This window comes from Caretta caretta, chromosome 2 (assembly GCF_965140235.1).
Source record: "Caretta caretta isolate rCarCar2 chromosome 2, rCarCar1.hap1, whole genome shotgun sequence".
NCBI lineage: Eukaryota > Metazoa > Chordata > Testudines > Cheloniidae > Caretta > Caretta caretta.
Genome location: NC_134207.1, coordinates 223,769,295 through 223,790,087, shown reverse-complemented (window position 1 = coordinate 223,790,087; position 20,793 = coordinate 223,769,295). Strand labels below are relative to the sequence as shown.

The 20,793-nt window shown below is 40.9% G+C and overlaps 1 protein-coding gene across 3 annotated transcripts in view; it reads right to left on the bottom strand.

The window, feature by feature from the left end:
- Window positions 1-8,327: 8,327 nt before the first annotated feature.
- Window positions 8,328-20,793, bottom strand: part of CALCR (calcitonin receptor) — a 270,509-nt gene continuing 258,043 nt past the window's right edge. For all 3 annotated transcript variants that reach the window (XM_075125860.1, XM_075125859.1, XM_048838162.2), the window contains one exon: window positions 8,328-13,881. In XM_075125860.1, coding sequence (XP_074981961.1) covers window positions 13,660-13,881 — 222 coding nt within the window. In that variant the 3' untranslated portion in view covers window positions 8,328-13,659. The remainder of the gene's footprint in view (window positions 13,882-20,793) is intronic.

Genomic DNA, 20,793 nt, shown 5'->3' with positions numbered 1-20,793 from the left:
ATTGAGGCCACTTTGATCAGAGTGCTGACCTAGGCCTCAGCACTCTGTCTCAGGCTCTGAAGAGGAGGGTGGCACTCAGATATGCTTCTACTGTCCTGTACTTTGGCATCAAAAGAGATTGTCGCCCCTGCTGTGGGGCAGCAGTAGAGCGTCACAAATTACACCAGAGAGCTACAAGTCAGAGAACTTTTGTTCTTTGTTTCCCAGAATGCTGTGAGGATTTTTCACGACTGTCTGTGTATGGAGTAGCTCAGGCTGTGGAGAGAACTAAAACTAAATGGTTTGGAGCCATTAGGGTAGAGGTTGTAGCTTATTATGGACCCAATTCTGCCACTCTTACTGCATAGCACCTTAGTCCATGGATAGTCACATTGGGACAAATTCTTACTCATGCCGAATGGCATCTTACTCCATGAGCAGTCCTATTGAAATTGGTGGGGCTACTCCTGGTGCAAGGTATTGCTTACTGTGAATAAAATGATCAGAGTCTGGCGACTGAGTTCAATGGCACTACTTACAGAGTAAGATGCTATGCAATGTAAGTATGCAATGTAAGAGCTAGGTTCTTAATTAGTACCTGTTGTATTGTGTACAAAGGCCTTGTGCAAACTTCCATACATCTCTGCCAATCAGTCCCAGAATGCAACTCTCCTGCAGTCTTGATATCTCTTGAGCAAAAGCTATTGCTTGGGCATTTATTTGATATATGTTTAATACAGCTACATTAAAGAGCCATTTGCCTGCAAATGTTTATATGAAGATCAGGGACTGACAAGGAGACTGAGACTGAGTGAGTAGCCATAAGGAGGTCCAGGGGAACAGTGGAAAACTCTGCAAAAGCTTGAGCAAAATTTGGATTTCAGTAGACAGTTTGCAAATGGAGAAAGTCTGGTTACCTATAACCCATGCCTACAAATCATAGCCTGTGTCATGTTAACATTGAATTGCACTGTATTTCAGACCAGGGCTGTCTGGAAAATTAGGGAAATTGATATACATGGACAAAGACTAGCGAGATGATCAGTACTCTTGAATTCTCTGCTGCTAAGAACAAATACCGCCCCCAAGAAGCAGAACAAAGTCCTTAGTCTGAAATACTAATGTTAAAAGTGAAAGACGGGTAACAAGCACCATTTCCTTTCATTTTATATATTTATAGTCATTTCTATGGCCTTCATCACCACTGATTATAGGTGACAGTGTCATGTTGTGGTGACTATAGGAAAGAATATGATGGAGTGAGTGGCTTATAGATAAAAGATATTTTTCTATGACTACTGGCTTGTCTACATGGTGTTTTAGTGCATGGCAAGCCAGGGTGTGAAGCTACAGCACCCTAGTTTGCTGCACTCTAACTGGCTGTGTGGACCCTAGTACCGCACACTTAAAGTTCTGCAGTGCACTTTGACTTACTGCTGAAACAGCTGAAGGTCACAGAGCACTATGCCAAATTGCAGAATAGAACTTTTAGTGCACGATAGCAGGCTCCACAAGGCCAGTTAGAGCGCAGGCTAGTATGCTGGAGACTCACACCCTGGCTTGCTGCACGCTAACTAGCCATGTAGACAAATCTCAATGCACGAGAACTCTGACAAGCCTGTGTTAGTTTTGATTTCTAGAAACCCGTAGCTTTGCTGGGGACTTAAAGAAAAACCCATTTCAACAATTTTAAAATGAATCATATTTGTTTTTATTGCAAAAATAGAAGCCTCTCACCAAGCCAAAATATTCTGAGTAGGGAATTCAACACCAAACAAATGACATGTAAAACACTCTTGTGCAACACCTTAAATAAAACGAGAACAGAAACATTAGGGCAGCTGAGTGACACTGGTGGAATGCATTCAGCTTAGAATGGGCCCCTTTCGACACCAGGGTGATCTGACGACTGGAGCATCAGGATACTGAATCCACCTTCGAATTGGCAGGTGTTACTATCTTGGCTGTCATGCATGTAACCTTCCTGAACACACTGCTATGCATAACACCATCAGAGCAAGGCTTGGCTAGTGCATCATTTCCTCACAAAGCGCTCTCCAAAAGCAGTACTTTTGGGGACGGCATAAAAACATGATAGCAGCACCCATTGGTTAACAATGCCTGTGGGTTAGTTGGATGTTTGGGTAGGGTAGTAGTGAGAACCCCCTGTTTGACTCCATCGTTAGTAGCTAATATTTGTAGAACAGTAGGTATGTTGTAAGGAGTGAAATCCTGGCTCCACTGAAGTCAATGGGACTTTTGAAGACTTCTGTGGGGCCAGGATGTCCCTCAAGGTCTTCAGGAAAAGAAAATTTCTTTGGAATGAGTGATTCTAGATGATCATCTATTGGTGAATTATTTACACCAAGCTTCAGCTAAATTTAATTATTTATATACACTGCACAATGCAACAGAACCACACACGTTACATTCAGAAATACACATTTCCTAATATAGAAAATCATCATTGGTTTTTATGGTATAAAAACACAGCAACTAATACATGAAAACAGCCCTGGACAAATCAAAGGAACAATTTCCTTAGAATTGTATCTGCATTAATGTTAGACATAAATAATGCATTTATAGCTTATTGACGGTCACTCAGCTTTACCAACAAAGAAATTTGTGCCACTCTTTCAAGCTATTTCATTTTACGAATGATGTATTTTGGCCATATTGCAATAAAACTCAGTTATGTAATATTTTCCTTTGATGAGCCTGTCGTATTTTAGCCAACCTGAAGTTCAAAAAGCTACTCAAGAAACCTAATTAGGGTATGTGGACATCCACTTTATGTAAAAATCATAATTCATCATGCTCTTGACTTGTGAATGCCTGTTGCTAATGTACCATGACAGTAAGTTAGGCTGAGGTACTTACTTGAAAAAGGTTATGTGTAATAATCCTAAAATATACATGGGATGAAACTTTTTCTTTATTTAAATGCTGCGTCCTGCTCTGAATCATGGTTTGTAACTCAGGTGCAATTCTAGTTTTTGCCCTGAATGTTTCTGAGCAGTAAATATTTCAATATAAACAAACATTATGGCTGAACATCAGAGCTCTCTGTTTAAAATAGTTGTTTAAAAAGTAAAATTGGTACCACTTTGTCTCTTTGGTGGGCTACTTCTGCCCAGGGGACAGGAAACACAGTGTGGTTCCCTCTTCAGGATTTCCTACATCTTCCTCCATCTGGTGGTGGCGGTGATGGGCCCATCGGGATAGTGGCAGCTGTGCAGCCATCCCTTACTCTCCTCCACCATCATAGATCCTGAACATCCATGGATCCCATGCAGAGAGGCTTCATCAGGGAGGAATAATATAATGGAGGAACAAACTGTGTCTCTCCTCCCCAGTTGTGGAAGTGAAGGCTAGAATATGGTCCATCTAATAGATACATACATATGCGTTGGACATACTAATTTATGTCATACATGTAAATGTTATGTCTTGTAGTCAGTTTGTAGCCACAGAATATGCCAGAACTACTCCCCACGTCACTTGATGGCTAGTTAATCCTGAGAACTACCATAACTACATAAGCAGAAGCCAGGTAGCAACTAAACGCTTGCTGTGTACGCTAACATAATATATGAGCTCATACTCTAAAAATGCCCTTTTAATAATAGAATATAATAAGTAGAAAGTTTTATGTGATGACTTTATGTATATTACTGGCCTGAGCCAGCTACACCTGCCCATGCTGCATTCTGTAACATCCTAAAGCTGGGCTCCCTTCCATTTTATACAGCTAAATTCATGGCAGATTTTTCTCTGTCTTTTTTCCCCTGAGGCGGCCTGTACTGATGATGGCTTCTGTAATCCAGACTATTTACAATGTTCATAATATTTCTTATGTTCACAGCAATTAAGCAGTCCCCCTTTCAAAAGATGACGACCCCTTTCTTCACTGACTTTGTGGAGGAAACATGAGTCATTACCTTATCTGCCCGCAAAGTGAAACAAAAAACAAACACCCACCACAGGGGAAGTCCACCCCTGTGCAGATGGTCACCACAAAGGCCTATGTATCCCCTTAAATGCCACTTACACCCCCAAATAGGGCATATGTGGGACTTCACTGGTGCGTCAGCCTTGTGCCACTGTCTGTACAGGTATTCATTTCACCTTACATGCACAGGACTAATCCTGCAGGTGAAGAGGGATAATAAAAGTACCAAGAAAGTGTAACTTGTGGGGTTCCACATGGTGGCCAAGTCCACCTGCTCAGAGATCACGGCAGGATCTGGGACTTAGCTAGGTTTTTTGATGTTGTACAAAGAAGCTGTTATGCTGCAAAGTGTTCAAGATAAAACAAATGTTAGTCCCGTTATATACAAAGACATCACTGATACAGATATTCCGGTGGGCGGGCAAGATATTACTACAGTGTAAGAAAATAAATGAGTGGGACGTATAAAAATAATCTCATTATTGCAAGCATTTTATATATGGATCATATTATCACTATATTTTAGTCCTGTTTGAAATATGAAGTGATGATGATGTTAATCATGTATCTTGAATGTCTGCCAGTTATTTAGGTATTAATTTCATAATATTTAAAACAGGCAGAGCCAAATTCTGCCACTGAAGTCAATGGGAATTACCTCTGTGTAACTCAAAATGTACTGAACCACAATTGGACCCTGAAGAAGCCTTTCCCATAATAATGGAGCCTTATGTGGGTGTTGGCAATGAGGTCTTCTAGGACGGAACAGCCAGAGCACTGAGGAAGAGACTACTTTATATTGTCACCACCCTTTTAGCCACTGGCAGCATTGCCTTATGGGGCTTTTCTCTTGGCAGGGGGAGTGGGAAGGGGGGAAGAGTGCCTCTTCTGTGGAAATATCTCAGGAATCCTGCAGATTCCTCACCATATAAACAGGGCATGTGTTCTGCTTCCAAAGATCTCTACCCTGGTTTCCTGCAATTTCTTCATGGTTACAAGATAGGGGCAGGAGTGAGAGCAGTGGACTGGCTGAACTTAGCGGCATGATCCCCTGGTTCCCTGAGAAGGAGTTAATATAGCTGAGTGACCACTAGGGGACCTGGAAACATTAGCACAGCTCTTACCAGGGGAAAGGACACCAGCATGCAGGAGGATGTTCTCTGGGGGGCCTGCTGTGCACAGAAGACCCAGAGTTGGAGGTGTGTAAAGGTGAGTTTTACAACATCTATGCACCCTGATCTCTTCCCCATTTCCAACTTACATTGTGTGTATGTTGGCAGAACTTTGGATTACGCCCTATATAATTAAGAGTACATACATATGTATATACTAGCTAGAGTTTTTATAGGATATTTGTGGCCTGTGCCCTGCAGTGTAAATTGCTTCCAAATCCACTTTTGGATGCTGCTTTAATTAAAAAAAAACAGTAAGTGAGTTACAGGTAGATAGAAGCTATCATTTATTTCGTTTCTGAATGTTTTTGGACTATTTGCTCAATACTTTCTCCCTAACTTTGTTGAAAATGTGCATCCTTAATTTATATACAGTAAAACCTCAGAGTTACAAACACCTCAGGAATGGAGGTTATGCGCAACGCTGAAATGTTGATAACTCCGAACAAAACGTTCTGGTTGTTTTTCAAAAGTTTACAACTGAACATTGACTTAATACAGCTTTGAAACTTAATTATGTAGAAGCAAAATGCTGCTTTTCACCATTTAAATTTAAATAAAACAAGCACAGAAATAGTTTCCGTACCTTGTCAATCTTTTTTCAAAAACTTTCCCTTTTTTTAGTAATTTACACTTAACACAGAACTGTACTTGCTTTTTTTGTTTGTTTGTTTTTTTGGTCTCTGCTGCTGCCTGATTGTGTACTTCCAGGTCCAAATGAGGTGTGTGGTTGATTGGTCAGTTTGTAACTCTGGTCTTCGTAACTCTGAGGTTCTACTGTAATGTAATTTGTTAAAGCATTAGTATGAAAAACTTGTTTGGACCATATTATCTAGTAGGTGTTAAAATAAATCTCCAAAGAATTTGTACTCTTGACATACATCAGACAGGAGTGCACAAGTGGAATTAACAGTAGGCAATAAAATGTGGAAATTCTGGCTGTACAGAAGAAATGATTTCCATGAAAAGGTGTATGATTTCTGGCTGATGCACAGATGAAAGAGCAAAGAGAAATGGAAGACAAAGAGGAGAAAAATGCAGAACAGATCACAAAAGGTGTGTGTTTGCAGTGTCCCAGGGTATGAGAGAGACAATGTAGGTGAGGTAATATCTTTTATTGGACCAACTTCTGTTGGTGGAAGGTACAAGGTTTTGAGCTACACAGAGCTCTTCTTCCAGTCTGGAGAAGGAAGCAGAACGTCTGAGGCTATGGCTACACTACAGTTTAATGAAGTTGATGTTAGCACTGTAGTGTCCAAGAAGTGGATCTCTTGTGTGGACTGGTCCAGGCTGAGGTTGATGGTGGGATGGAAATTGTTGAAATCATGGTGGAATTATGTTGTTCAGGGGTGTGAATTAGCCACCCCCCACTGAGCAAGATAACTTATGCCGATTTACATGCCTGTGTGGATGGCACTATGTCAGCAGGAAAGCGTCTCCTGTGGACATAGCTACCGCTGCTCACGGGGGCTGGAGTAGTTAACCTGACGTGAGAGCTCTCTCCTGTTGGCTTAGACGGCTACACAGAGAGCTTACAGTGGCACAGGTGTATCAGTGCAGCTGTGCTGCTGTAAGCTCTCTAGTGTAACCATAGCCTGAGTTAAATGCAAGTTGGACTAGCATGAGGTAGTCACTTGAAGTGGGCAATTGAGGGTTAGATTGTTATGTATAAAGGGCTGAAGTGGACAGTTAAGGATAGCTGGCAGCAGCGTTACAAATTGCAATGGGCCATAAAACCAGTGTCCCTGTTAAGTCCAAGGCTTTTGGTTTCTAGCAGAGCTATGAATGTAAGTTCCCGGGCATGCCTTTTGAAGGTGTTGTACCAGCTTCCCTTGAGGACAAGTATTGAAAGATCAGAAATTGAGTGATACCTTTGTGAAAAGGGTTTTTGTCTTTTATCACTTTTCTGTCCCAACTTATATTTAGTTCAGACATGCTGCTTCCTTCCCCAGAGCCGAAGAAGAGCTCTGTGTAGCTCAAAACTTGTGCCTTCCACCAGCAAAAGTTGGTCCAATAAAAGATATTACCTCACCTACCTTTTCTCTCAAAAGGTGTTTGGGTAAAGCATGGCCAGTGGTGTCTTGTAACACTCAGGTTACACCCTCTCACATGGCTGATGTTACACAATATAACCAAATGCAACCGTCTATCAAACTATAATATATCTGTGCCCTGTTAGAGAGAGTGTCTTTTTACCCCTTTCAACTCTTAATAGAAGAGAACATTCATGTTCTGGGCAAAATTCTCAAACTTGAGCACCTAATCTACATCCACAAATGACATGAAGGGTAATCAGACATCTTACTGCAGAAGAGAGAGATCCTCTCTCCATCCTGAGACTTCATGCACAATTTAACAGGTGATTTAAAACTCTGATGCACAGCTACACTGTACTAAGTTGAGGGAAACATGCTAATCTTTATTTTTCAAGGTTGAGAGGTATTTTCCCTTTTAAGGTTTTTCTCTGGTCCTGAAAGAGGTGCTGGCTGAAGATTCAACCCAGAGGTGCTTATACATAAATAGTCCATCTAAAAGTATCTGTACAATACCATGCTGCACAGAAATATCTGGAGTACATGTAAAATGTTTACTTTTATATTAAAGGTACTTTTAATTACAACCTCTGCCAAATATGGCAATGTCAGAGAACAGCACAGTGTTTCTGGCAGTGGATATGAATTTAGGACTGTTAAGGGAATTATATTTTGCCTGTATAGACACACAAGAATGTGGCTGTATGCTTTTTTTTTTTTTTTTTGGGAGGTGGAATGTGAGCTCCCCTCAGAGCTGGCCTCAGACTGTCAGCTTCTTTGGAGGTCTTGCCTCCACACCCTCACCTCACTTTGTAAATATTTTGCTATGGCCATAATTGTGCCCCCTCTGCACCTTGGAACGCAAAGGTCCCAGTGCTGCTGTGATTGTAGGTAGTAGCAAAACTGCCATTGATTTCAATGTGATGGTTAGGATTGGGCCCAAAAAGCACAAGCTCTGGAATTCAGGCTCCCCCTGAACAGTCCATTCGAAGGATGAGAGCCTTCTGTGCCCCCTCCCATGAATAGAGAGCCAGAATCCGGCTCTAAATTTGGTAAACTATAATTGGGTTGGAGTCAATTACTGTTCCATGCATATGCATACAAATTTCCATAGGAGTCAGTAATAGCCAATCCTATATGCTTGCCTGTATCATGAAGACATAGCTGAGTTACAAAAATGCAAAGCACTCAAAATTAGGATATCTTTATTTTGTTAGTTTTTAAAATTTATATCATTGAAAAGAGCCAAACATTGTTTTTCGTTAATACTTGTAAGGGGAAAAAAATATAAGAACAGGAATGCGCTGAGATTTTTGCATCCCAGAACAAAGTTCTATCCCAGAGCAAAGTTTTATTGCCAAGTTATAAACACATGAAAATGGGGAGTTTGCAGTGGAAATGCTGGCAAACCTTTAATTAAGGCAGCCCTGCTGCTAGCTGTTATAAGGTGGAGCAAGCCATTTCCCCCAATTGTGCTGTATTTTTTTTTAACTGAAATATATTTCTTAGGCATTTAAAAAGGACCAAATGAAAATACAGTCTCAGCATTCCATGCCATGATTTTTTGAATTTGTGTTTAGTTTCTGTACCTAATAAAGAAGAAGAACGAGAACCTTTCTGCTTGATTTAGCTATTCAAACAAACCAGCTGTACAAACACTTCTAAGCCAGGGCCAACATTAAGTGAAATGAGTTGTTATACGAGGGGATGGGGTTTCAGAGGAGAGGGGTCCTACTAAAGTTCTTGGTATAGGTTGTGTCTTCCCTGAAACTACTTTTTAAACCCATTGACTCAAATTTTCCTGCAGCTTTTTGACACTCGAGTACGAAATGTGCTAAAATAATAAACATTTCTAAAGGCTGGATTTGCTCATGCCAAGAAATTGCTATTGCTTGGTCATAGAAGGGTTCTCACCATCATTGTCATGGAGACTTCAGTGCTTTCTCTCAAGCACAGAGGTGAAATTCACTGCACCTTTGTAATGCCTTAGTAATCAGACTGTATGCAGGTGCAGGAAAACGCCACCGAGGGGTTGAAATTCTCCCCCTCAAACCCCAACATAAACAACAGCCCCTTCAACACTGCTGCAATTATTCCAGCCTAGTGAGTCAATTATCAACTGCAGTTCCTCTGTACCATTTGTAGAATTGGAGAATATATGTACATATGACTCTGGCTTGAACCCATTGCTGCTTTCTGTGCAGGCCTCGGTGATGCTGGCATGGTTATAATGTCTGTGGCATACATGGAGCGTGAAGACACCTCTGGAAAGAATATGCATATGAAGTAGGCCGGGGTGGGAGAGTTGGATTTTCTGTTTCAGGAGAAATTCCACTATTTTAATATTTTTTTTCCATTCCAAAATGGAACAAAAAACTAAACTTAAGTTTCCGACATAACAAAATTCTAATTTTTTTTTGTTTCAGGTCAATTGAAATACTTTTTTTGTGGCAAGAGCAAAACATTTGGTTCAAATTTTGACCTTTAAACTTTTAAATTCTTTTTATATAAAAAACCCCCGCAATTAATTTAGTATTGAAAAAAATCATTTGTAAATAAAAAAAATCAAAACCTTCCATTCTGAAAGTGTCAGAATGGGATGTTTCAACCTTATCAAAATGCCTCCTTTTGCCTTTATTGTTTTGATGAAATTTCATCAAAATCATACATTTTTCAAAACATTTTAATTTTGATGAACATGGCTGTTCCCATTGTTTTGATGAAAACTTTCTGGACAGCTCTAACCTGCAGTCCCCATGTGAAGCTAATATTGAATTAAATAGATCTGTAGGCCAGATTCTCTGCTGATGAAAATTGTTGTAACTCCACTGACATCACTCAAGCTACTCTGGCCCACACCAGAATGTGAGATTTTCATCACATGAAGAGAAAACCAAGATCCTGAAGTTTGTTGCTCCAGCTGAGTTCATGAAGTAGAATGAATCAATGAATGAAGAAGCCAAAACATGATGTTCCCTTAAAAAAATATGTCACTAGTGTACTTTACGTGAATATAACAGACTCTGAAAAACAATTTGTACATATAAGTTACACAAGCATTTATCAGACCTTATGAATTATGTACATTTCTATTACGATAATCTATTTCCTGTAGTTAGAAATTAAGTACACCTGCTGGAGCCCTACTGGAAAGTACAATATGCATCAAAAATGTTCAGAAATATAAAATTCATAGTAAAGCTGCCTTGTTTTCTTTGATTATTAAATCCTCCATCGACCATGATAGCTCACTAGCAAAAGTAGAAATAGCAATACACAAAACACTCTTGTCCGAAAAAAATACCTTCCTTTGTACAGTCAGCAAAGCAGACACGTTCAGTGGTCTCCAACCTAGGTTTTTCACTGTGTGAATGGACAGGACTATATTTTCTCCCCAAATACAACACTGGATTAAATAAACTCTGAATTCCACTGTCAGTGAACTCATTCTTGAAAGGTCATTTTGTAGGAAGATGTGGTCCCAATATGTGTGTTGGAATGAAGAGGTTAGCACAGTTAGGTACAACCAGTAGTCCTCCATGTCAATTTTACAGGTGAACCGAAAAGTTTTGGGGCTCAATCCTGCTCAGAATGTTTAAAATCTCTCCCATATCAGCAAGCATGTGATTCATGTCTGTGAAGCGGGTCCACAGGGTCTGTGCACTATTTAAGTCCCATTCAAATACCTTAGGGCCTCATCCAAAGCCCATTTAAGTCAAACGGAATCTCTTCATTGACTTCAATGGCTGTGGATCAGATGCTCAGTGCTTGAGTGTTGCACAGGCCTTGTGTGAGCTTAACAAACTAATTTCACCCTAACAGAATGTGAACTTGATCCTGCAGTTCTTTCTCCTCACAATTCTTCCTGCAGGATTAGACCCTCTACTTGGAGAATTAAGAGCTACAAATGCATTGACATTGTAAAGCAAAGTGCTGGATTTGAAATATTTTCCCTCCTTTACTTACCTGGCAAGATCTGAGGTTAGAACTCTCAGAACTAATTATAGTTTAGGCAATCGAAGCACTGCTAAGAGTAGAGCAAAATTACTTGTTTATGCCTCAACCAAGTCTGTGATTCTTGCAGGGGAAAAACAAATCTTGGATGGAATCTCAATAAATAAAGTAAATAAAGAAGAAAGGGAGTTTAAAATATATTTGTGACTAGCTGGTGCCTCTGCAGAAGTCACTGGTTAGTGGAATTGTGACATCAGAGATAGCATTTCCTCGTCCTCTTCTTCCTTCTCCTTTCCAGTCCCTACTTCCCTGGTTCTCCCTCCTTTCCCTATCCCTTCTCCTCCTTGAATCCCAGAGATGGGATTGTGACACAAGTGCTAAATCAACCTTCAAACAACTCATGGCTGAATGCTGATATTGAGATAGCTAAGTGAAGCAAGTGACACCAAAGACAGGAGTAGGTGGGTCTGTGGCATCAAAGGTATGTGACTGTCTCCCTTCTGTTTTCATTCCTTGGGCCTGAGGCTGGTAGAATTTTGCTGACAAATATACGTGGATCACACAATAGGTAGAAGTGGAGGCAAACAGAATGAATGGCCTCTTTCTGGCCTATCTTCAAAGGTGCCAAATAACTGGTTAACCTAATAAAAAAGTCAAGACCTCATTGTACAAATACTAGTTGTTGGCTTTAACTTACCCAACTACATGAAAACCAGAGGAGAAACAGTGATACATTTCACTGGACATCCTTTCGATACTTGGGAACTTTATATACAAGTTAAATTCTATAGGCAAAAAGTCCTAGGACTTGCAAGCACCTAGAACTAGAACTGGGTGAACAATAGGTTTTTTGGTTCACTTGCAATTCTGGGGGAAAAAACAGATTTTTAAAATATTTTTCACTGAATCAAAAAATTAAAAAGATAAAAATATATGATTCAGGTCAAACAAAATATTTTGTTCAACCTGAAACATTTTATTGTTTTTATTTCAATTGAGCATTTAAAATTTTTTTAAAATAAAATTAAAAGGAAATTTCTACACAATCTTTTTGAATAAAATAATTTAAATATTTAATTTAGAAAATGTCAAAATGAAACATGATTTTAAAAATATTTTAGGGGTTTTGTTAACTGAAACAATTCAAAGAAACTGACATAAATTCATGGAATGTTTTGGTGTCACTGAATCTGCATATTTTGCAGAAACTAAAGTTTGGCATAAGAGTTTTTGTCAAAAATGTTTGCCAAGCTCTACTCAGAGCTGCCCAGGCACTGGTCCTATCAATTTGCAAGGACTTTTACATTCACCTTTGGAAAGAAATTGTAGCTATTTTACTCAGCCCAATGGTGTGTAACGGTCATTTGACACTGGCAATAGAGGAGCCTTACAGCTATAAATAAGTTACTCCTTGGCTGTAAGACTCATTTAACAATCATAAAAAGACCTTTAGTGTTTAATAATTACATAAAATATTGACTTTCTAATTATGAATATTTCTTCGGCTGTGACACTGGTATAAACTAGTTCCTCATCTCTTCCACTGGCCTCCTTTACTGCCAGCATGCAACTTCATTAGACAGACAAATGTTCACCAGCGGCAGGCTCAGTGTGTCAACAGCAATTAACAAAAATCTTAATTTCCAAATACATTTCACAGTTTATTCATAGTGCAAAATTTGTTCCTTACTTATCAGATTGCTGGGTGGAGTATTATGGCTACAGGTTTCCTATGAATGAATATTATCGAGCAACTAGCATAGCTTGAAAAAAAAATTTTTTTGAGATTTTTCCAGGACTTTCATGAGGCTCCCAAAGACGTATTTTGTTTCTCTACTGATGCTTATGCCTACTAGTGTTGAATGTTTTTAATGCAATAAATAGTTTACCTTTGTTTCTGTTGTGCACCTGATGTCAGGAGGGTAATTCTGTATGAGATCCTTTTGATTCAAATCCTTTTCTAAGGATTTGAATACCTTGGAATGACGGGTTTCTCTTCTCCCCCACCCCCAAGTGCAAACATTTCCAGGAAAGCAGCAGAGCTGATTAAAATGAAAACAACAACAGATTCCAAGCCCGTTACACCTAATGAAAGATGATCGTTTAAAGTCTAGGGTGAAAGAAAGTTATTTAAAGCAACAAATGCTAAACAATTCCAATTGGTCGTTAGTTAGTCCAGTCTGGAAACTGAACACTCCTTGCTATGAACTAATCCGTTCTTCTATATCTGCTATGGGATACCTTGAATTGTTACGACTATTGAATCTGTGTGTCATATGGCAAGTAGCAGGGACTGTGGAAAATCCAAATGTTTCACTGAATAGTTCCGTTCTCAGCCCTGTTTCTAAAAGCAGCATGCTGTAGTAGTATCAAATACTATATCCACCTCTCTCAGGCAGACTCTCGCTGGGCCATCACTGGCCGAAGCTGATGCTTCTATAGTTCGCGTATGATGTGTTCTGTTTAGCACTCTCTCACAGTGGCACTCAAGTCTGAACTCCTCCCTTCGCCCCACCCTGCCATGAACAGAATGCAAAATGACCTGTTAGTCTTGTTTTCCTCTGAGCTAGGCAGACGTCTCTCCAGATTTTAATGCAACGAGTTCAGAGTCATCTATGTATTTTCCATTTAACTGTTCGTTGGTGGAATCGTGATGATACAGATAAACTGGGACCTCGGTGATAGATGTTGCTGTGTAGGAGGTAGATCGCGTAGAGCAGTGCTCGCGTCGTCTTTGCCCCCATTGGGTCTTATACTGCATCCATTGCCTTTTTAGAGCGCCCTGGACCTGCAAGGGGAAGCCAAGCAATAGTTTTATCGTTATTATTAGTCGATGGAGTTGGCTGGGATTTGAACTGGCATAACAAGGCACAAACTGGCTCCCTTCCCTTTTTTTATTATGCTGGAAATTCTACTTTCCAATATCAACCCAGTGCCATGGCTTTTCACCGAATGTTTATTTTAATCTCCTTGTGTCCACCTTGCTTTGAGGTTAGAACTGGTTGAAAAATATTCAAGAATAGTTTTATTCGGGGTAAAATGTTCTCAGTGCAGAGCCAGCACACAGTGCTTAAGTAAAACTTCAGCAGTGAAGCTTAAGTGGTGTACACTCAGGACATTTTGCCCCAGCGAAACTAATCATGAATAGTAAAACTGAAGCAATGCAGAGGCCTTGGTGCTGGCCTGCTGCCTGCCGGTGGTTTTCATCCTTCGTACATACACCATCACGGGGAGGAGGAGAACGCAATTCCCTCAGACAGCTGATTTCAGACTCGGCCTATATAAACCATGCAGAAGAATACCAAACCTCCTTAACATCTTTACTGGCCAGTCCCAGGCTTTGGGTCCAGGCACGAAGGAGTGAATGGGGTCCTCGCCTGCTTGCTCCCTCCCCAAAGCAGGTGTGTGGAAAATAAGAGAGAAACAGACAAAGACAGAGAGTTGGGGTGGGTAATAATTTACTGCAACAATGTGATGTAAATAACTGCACTGGGAGCAAGCAGGTGAGGAACTGAGACATATGGATGTGTTCCGGTGTCACAGTGGTCCAGGGTGGTACAGATTACATACCACTCTTTCCTCAGGGCTGTGTCTAAACACACAGACTAGCCTTAAGATGGGGTGTACTTTTGACTTAGGTAGCAACATTTAAGTATCGTTGATATCCCTGGTAATGCCCTGAATTCTAATACATTTTATTAGTTCATAGACAGTAAATGTCACCCACACACAAATAGCAGCAGCAGCAGCAGCCTCTGTACCTCTCTGGTGGGCTGTCGTGTCATAGAAACGTGAGGCTTCATTAGGCACTGCTAAAACTGTGAGATGCTTACAAAGCGTATAGTGGGTTACGTCACTATGCTAGGAAGGGATATGTCAGTGGCTTGCAACTTTGTATTTTTAAGCCAAGGGCCAAGCCGAGTGATCCTAAAAATCCTTCCTCATGCAAGTAGTTGGACTTCAACAGGACTACTTAACGCATAACAAGAACGACAGCCGTATCATCTCATTGCTGTAGTCCAGTTGAAGACAATGTGGTTAGAATTGTTTTCAGCTGGAGAAGTGTTGTTTTTATTTACTCTCCCATAACTCAGGAATGGCTGAATGTATTTTTGCTAGAGGCCAAGCACAGAGAAAGCCTAGGTTTATACTGGAAACCACAGTGCATCCTGACTTGTAAGGGGCATGACCAAAGTTTATTATGGTAATGCTAAGGGGAATGAGCTGCATTAATGAGATTTTCGTATCATGCCATTGCAGAAATTCGATTAGTGAAAAGGATCTCCGGTATGATCTAATGTGACAAGGCATTGCTAATACAGCAGCAAAGTTGTAGTACAGAACTGTAGGTAAGTCCTGTATGAATTTCAATTACTTAATGAGCAGCTTTCACCCTTACAGTGGTTCATATCGCGTGTAATTGCAGTGTTTCACATCAGTGAAACCCACAGAAAGGGACCAAGGGAAGCAATCTTTGCAAGGATTCATTCAGAGAAGTTCCCCACATCATTCTGTGGGGCAGGAGGAGATAGGGTTTCCCACCCACCAATGGGGAAAGGTCTAGAGGGCAGTCCTTGAAACCTGCTGGATCGGAGGGAGGCCAGGGCAAGCTTTGCAGAAACCTTGTTTCTCTACACTGGCTCTAGCCACCAGCAGCCCCTTTCCCCCCTTACTAGGGTGACCAGACAGCAAGTGTAAAAAATCAGGACAGGGGGTAATTGGCGCCTATATAAGACAAAGCCCCAAATATCTGGACTGTCCCTATAAAATTGGGACATCTGGTCACCCTACCCCTTACCTACCTTGGAACACAACTCCATTGGGGTTGCACTGTGAGCAGGGACCATCATTGCCCTGGAGGCTACTGGAGTGTGGTTGGTGCTCTGCAGAAAAGATGATTTGGAGTTTACCCTTTCTGAGTAAGCTCCAGGTGGCTGGAAGGAGGAGGAGGATGTGTCCCCTGGTCTTGCTCCTGGCCCTCCTATGTCTTTCCCCTCCACTCTCCAGGAGGATCCCAGGACCAGTGAAAAGGCCCCTGTGGGTCCAGAGTGGGAGGGAATGCTGCTGCAGAGGGTGGGTGAGCCCCTCATGCACCCTCAAGCTGCTTCTACTCATGTTGTGGTCTGAGGTTGCACCAGGATAAATGCAGGCTGGGGACAAACATGGCTTAAAGAAGAGAGGCCTGATCATAGTATGAAGAGCTGCACAATCTACTGTGAGTAGCAGCTCATCTTGGTCTCAACAGGGGGTAATACTTTGGTTGTGGGGAGTTTGGAAGAGTGCAAGCATTCCTCTCCCGATTCAACCCAGGGTTAAAACTGCTATGAATTAAAATAAATAAACTCTATGTAGTACCGAGTGCATGAGGTTAAAGAATATATGTTTTTAATTCTTCACTGGCCTTTAGTTTATGAGATTTGTAGCTGCACTTACAAATTGAGTTCAACTGTATTTCTGTGCTAACGCCAAGGAATAGGGAACTGATTTCAAAGATCATATCCTCTGCTAATTAAAACTATCCATATGCAGATTTGAAATGTGTTAGCCACATGACTGTGCTTTTAAAAATCATGTGCGTGACATTAATATGTTAATAATCAAAGAGATTAATCAGCTGGGTGTTACACCACAATGGTGCGTGAAATAAACCAAAGTCTAAGTAAAGAGGAAGTTTGGGCTCACTTTATTCTTCAGCTCTCTGAAATGTTTTCTGTTCTCTGCCAGCCATTCACACCTCTTTGGCAAGAAAGACCTATGGCTATATTTTCAAACAGACTTTCCATTTTCTTGGCCAACCTTCCAGTCTAGAAGTAACCTCAGAACTGGAAGTATGGTCTAATGAGCAGGCTAACGCAGAAAGCTCATGCCATCTGTATAGTGTTGTTGTTGTAGAGAGGTACCGCAGTGCTGCTGGACATTGTCCCATCATAAGAATAACGTTCTGCAGTCATGGGTGGGTCCAGCTCTCAGCTTCGGGAACTGAGAAAATCATCCCCATAATTTACACATTCACTTTCTTCTTTTCCAATTAGTTAAGACATCAGCAATGTACAATGGCTTCTTATTCAGTGTCTTGGCGAACAGTGCTGTAGGCTGGGCTTGTACGGAATGGAGGAAAATAATTTGCAGTGAGGAAGTGAGTGTGTGGCTTGCTGCAAATACTGATGTGAAAGGCTAATAAGTCTTGGGAGGTTTTGGACAAACATCATCTGCTTCTGCCTTGAAGTGAACGACGCAGCAGTACAAAGTAAATCATTGACGAGCGGAACTTCTGTCACATTAATGCTAAGTCCCTACCTCTGTCATAGTATGTTTTTCCATGAAATATCACTCTGCGTTCTAGTCACTTGGCAGTATTTGGATACACAGATCTGGAAATGGTCTCTCACGAAGCCTGAGGACTGTGGCTTTAATCTATGCTGTGCATTCGATCCAAGCTGCAGCATGAGCTCCAAGAGGAATTCTAATTGACACAGCCAGAATTCTCCAGAAACCCAGGAGGGAACACATGCTGGAGTGGCAACATTGCCTACCTCTGGGAGAGGACAGCAGATGCTCCTTTCAATGCCAGGCCAACTCCAAGGACCAGTGTGGGGGGATCTCAGGCTGTCCCTTTCAAACCCCTTTTTTGGGGTGCCTAGTGCTGCCACTGATGCTAGCCAAGGGCAGTATCTCTGCTCTTTACAAGATTATGGCCTTGAAACCCCTCTGTCTTCCCTTGTGCACCTGAAAGAATAACTGGAATTTGGAAGAAAGTGATTGAGGACAAAAAGGAGGTGAGGTGTAGACACCACCTTTCCAGAAAGAGAAAATGTCTGAAGATTAATAAGGTCCCTAACTGAATCTCTATAGAACACTGTAGGCCCACTGCTGCTGTCTGTTCTCAGGCAAAACTCCCATTGAAATCAGTAAGAGTTCTGGCAGAGGAAGGACTGCAGCACTGGCCTCTATGGAGACAGCTTCTCACTTCCAGGTGTTAGACCTGTCACCCTACCCACTGAGTTTGTCTTTTGTCTAGTTTGTAGAAAATCATCTTCATCCACTGCTGCTATAATAAGTTTACTTAGTGCTTCGACAGCTACAGACAGAGCTAATTAATCCTCAGAGTGAGGCAGGAAACTAATTGCTATTATCCCGATTTCACAGACGGAAAGTGAAGTAGAGAAATTAGGTGACTTGCCAAATGCTACACGGGGATTTCTTAGCAGAGCTGGGCTGGGCTGAGAACTCTGTAGTTCCTGGCTCCTAGCCTTGAGCTCAGTCTATTAGATCACTGAAGGCTGGTCCTAATGGTTGTGAAGTTAGACTGGATGAGTGTAAAATCGTCCCTTTCTTAAATTAGGTGCCCCACTCTGACATTCTTTTATGGGTTTTGTTTATATTTATAACTCAAAAATGACCAATTATGGGTGAAATCCACCTTGGGGAGAAAGGCACTCTATGGGGGCTACTGTAGCCTTGACCCCTGGGGATGGATTGCACCTTTCCAACATCCTCTTTTCTGCCACACTTCACCCACATGTTAGCCCAGTTACATGGACTATACAATTATGAGCACATTTTATGCTACTTGGATATCTACCAACAAAGTCCCGATTTACATGTACTAGCAGATAGTCTTGGGTCTATGTGCTATAAAATATGCCCATAATTATTTTCAAATTACTGATGACTTGATCTATAAATGGGTTCATGAATTTTACAACTGCTGCATGCACACATTGTGTGACATTGCTAAATATTAACCTGTAACTTTTTTAAAAAAGAAAAGGAGTACTTGTGGCACCTTAAAGACTAACAAATTTATTTGAGCATAAGCTTTCGTGAGCTACAGCTCACGTCATCGGATGCATTCCATGGAAAATACAATGAAGTGAGCTGTAGTTCACGAAAGCTTATGCTCAAATAAATTTGTTAGTCTCTAAGGTGCCACAAGTACTCCTTTTCTTTTTTCTAATACAGACTAACACGGCTGCTACTCTGAAACCTAACTTTTTAAAGTTTCACTGATTGGCTGTTTGCAGAGATAAGTGCAAATGAGAAGATTTCTAAGCACATCTCTCATTGTTGCTATATATGATCCATTTCACCACGGATTCATTAGACCATCATCATATCTACAGCTGCAATCATGTAGTTAGACACCCAAGTGATAGAATGCACATACAATTATTTAGGGGAGCAACACCGTAGATGCAAAATTGGGAGCCACTTTTCAATCTCCGGCCCTATTTTTTATCTACTTTTAGGCTTTATTTAGTCCAAACATGCCTCTGTGATGTCCAGGTTTGCTAGGTGTGCTAGAGCCATGGAGCTGCCTCCTGTTTCATTCCAAGCTGGCAATTCAGAGGAGGATACTCAGTCACTAGGAGACAGTATGTGACTACTCCTCTGCTGACCACCATACACATCAATAAGAGTATGGGGACTAGGGATTCAGTGAGTGTATGTTCTGACTGTTCACTGTGTCCCGGATATCCCCACAGTGATTTGGATCTTCTGGCTGAGTGACAATCAGTCAGACAATGAAGATTCTTAGAGTGGCTGAACACTGAGGAAGCAACTCTCAACTAACCACGGTATTATGAAGCTGGTCCTGGAGATGTCAGGTGTGAAGTCATCAAAGAGGACAGAGATCTCCCTCCTTTGGGGAACTCACTAACAGCTATGGATGTCTCCTACTACCAGCAGTTTAGCTGGGTGCTGGAAGAATGCATGAAGCATCACTCTTCTCCAGTGATTGAAATCTGAGCCCAGAGAGGGATCCGCATTTTACAAATAGCCATTATCAAAACAGTGGGCTGAATGGGCCAACACAGAATGCCAGATCCAAACACCCACTGAACTTTGTGGTGTCCAGAATCTGGATCTGATGAAGATATTGGTACAGTAATTGACTTGCTTTAAATTAGCAACAGGGAAGCCAATGGGAAACTTTAACATTTCCAAAGAATGTAAATATTCTGGATGTTTGGCTTTTTTCAAGACACTTTATTTTAAATAATAGATCATTTTACTGGACCTGAATTGCAATGGAACTCTTGTAGAAGTTAATAGTGTCTACATTACTAACCACGTATTGCAAACACTAAATTATGAATGGGCAGGAGAAACTGAGTGACCTGAGTATTAAGAATTTTGAGTAGTGAAATGAATATGGTATAATTCCTTAATATGAATGTATTCATTCTGATTCCTAATTTTATGTACATATTGTATGAAAATAAGAAAATTGTGATGTATAGTTCATACTTAGTAATGTTCCTGAAACTTGGCCTTTGATTTTCTGCTTAATACCACATTATGCGTAAATTAGTAAATCATATAATAATTCATACTCTGTCAGCTAATGTCTTATCTAATTTACGAGTGACAAAACTTTGCAATGTATTATCTATGACGACATTGTAATTTTTTACAAGGACACACAGGGCACAACTTCATTGTTATACTTGGAAACCAGGAATAAGCTGATTACCAGAGTTCCACTGTGTATAAATCATTAAATATGCATTGGCCCAGAGAGAGGATAGCCCACTGGTCAGGGCATTCACCTGGGAGGGAGCAGATGCAGATTACAGTCACCCTGCTCCAGTGACTAATTATTCATACAAAGTGGAACAGCTTCAACAGGAGAGACTGAGAGAACTCTGCTCCAGAGTACCCCCATGGTCCAGGGGGTAAGGGCATTTTCCCAGGG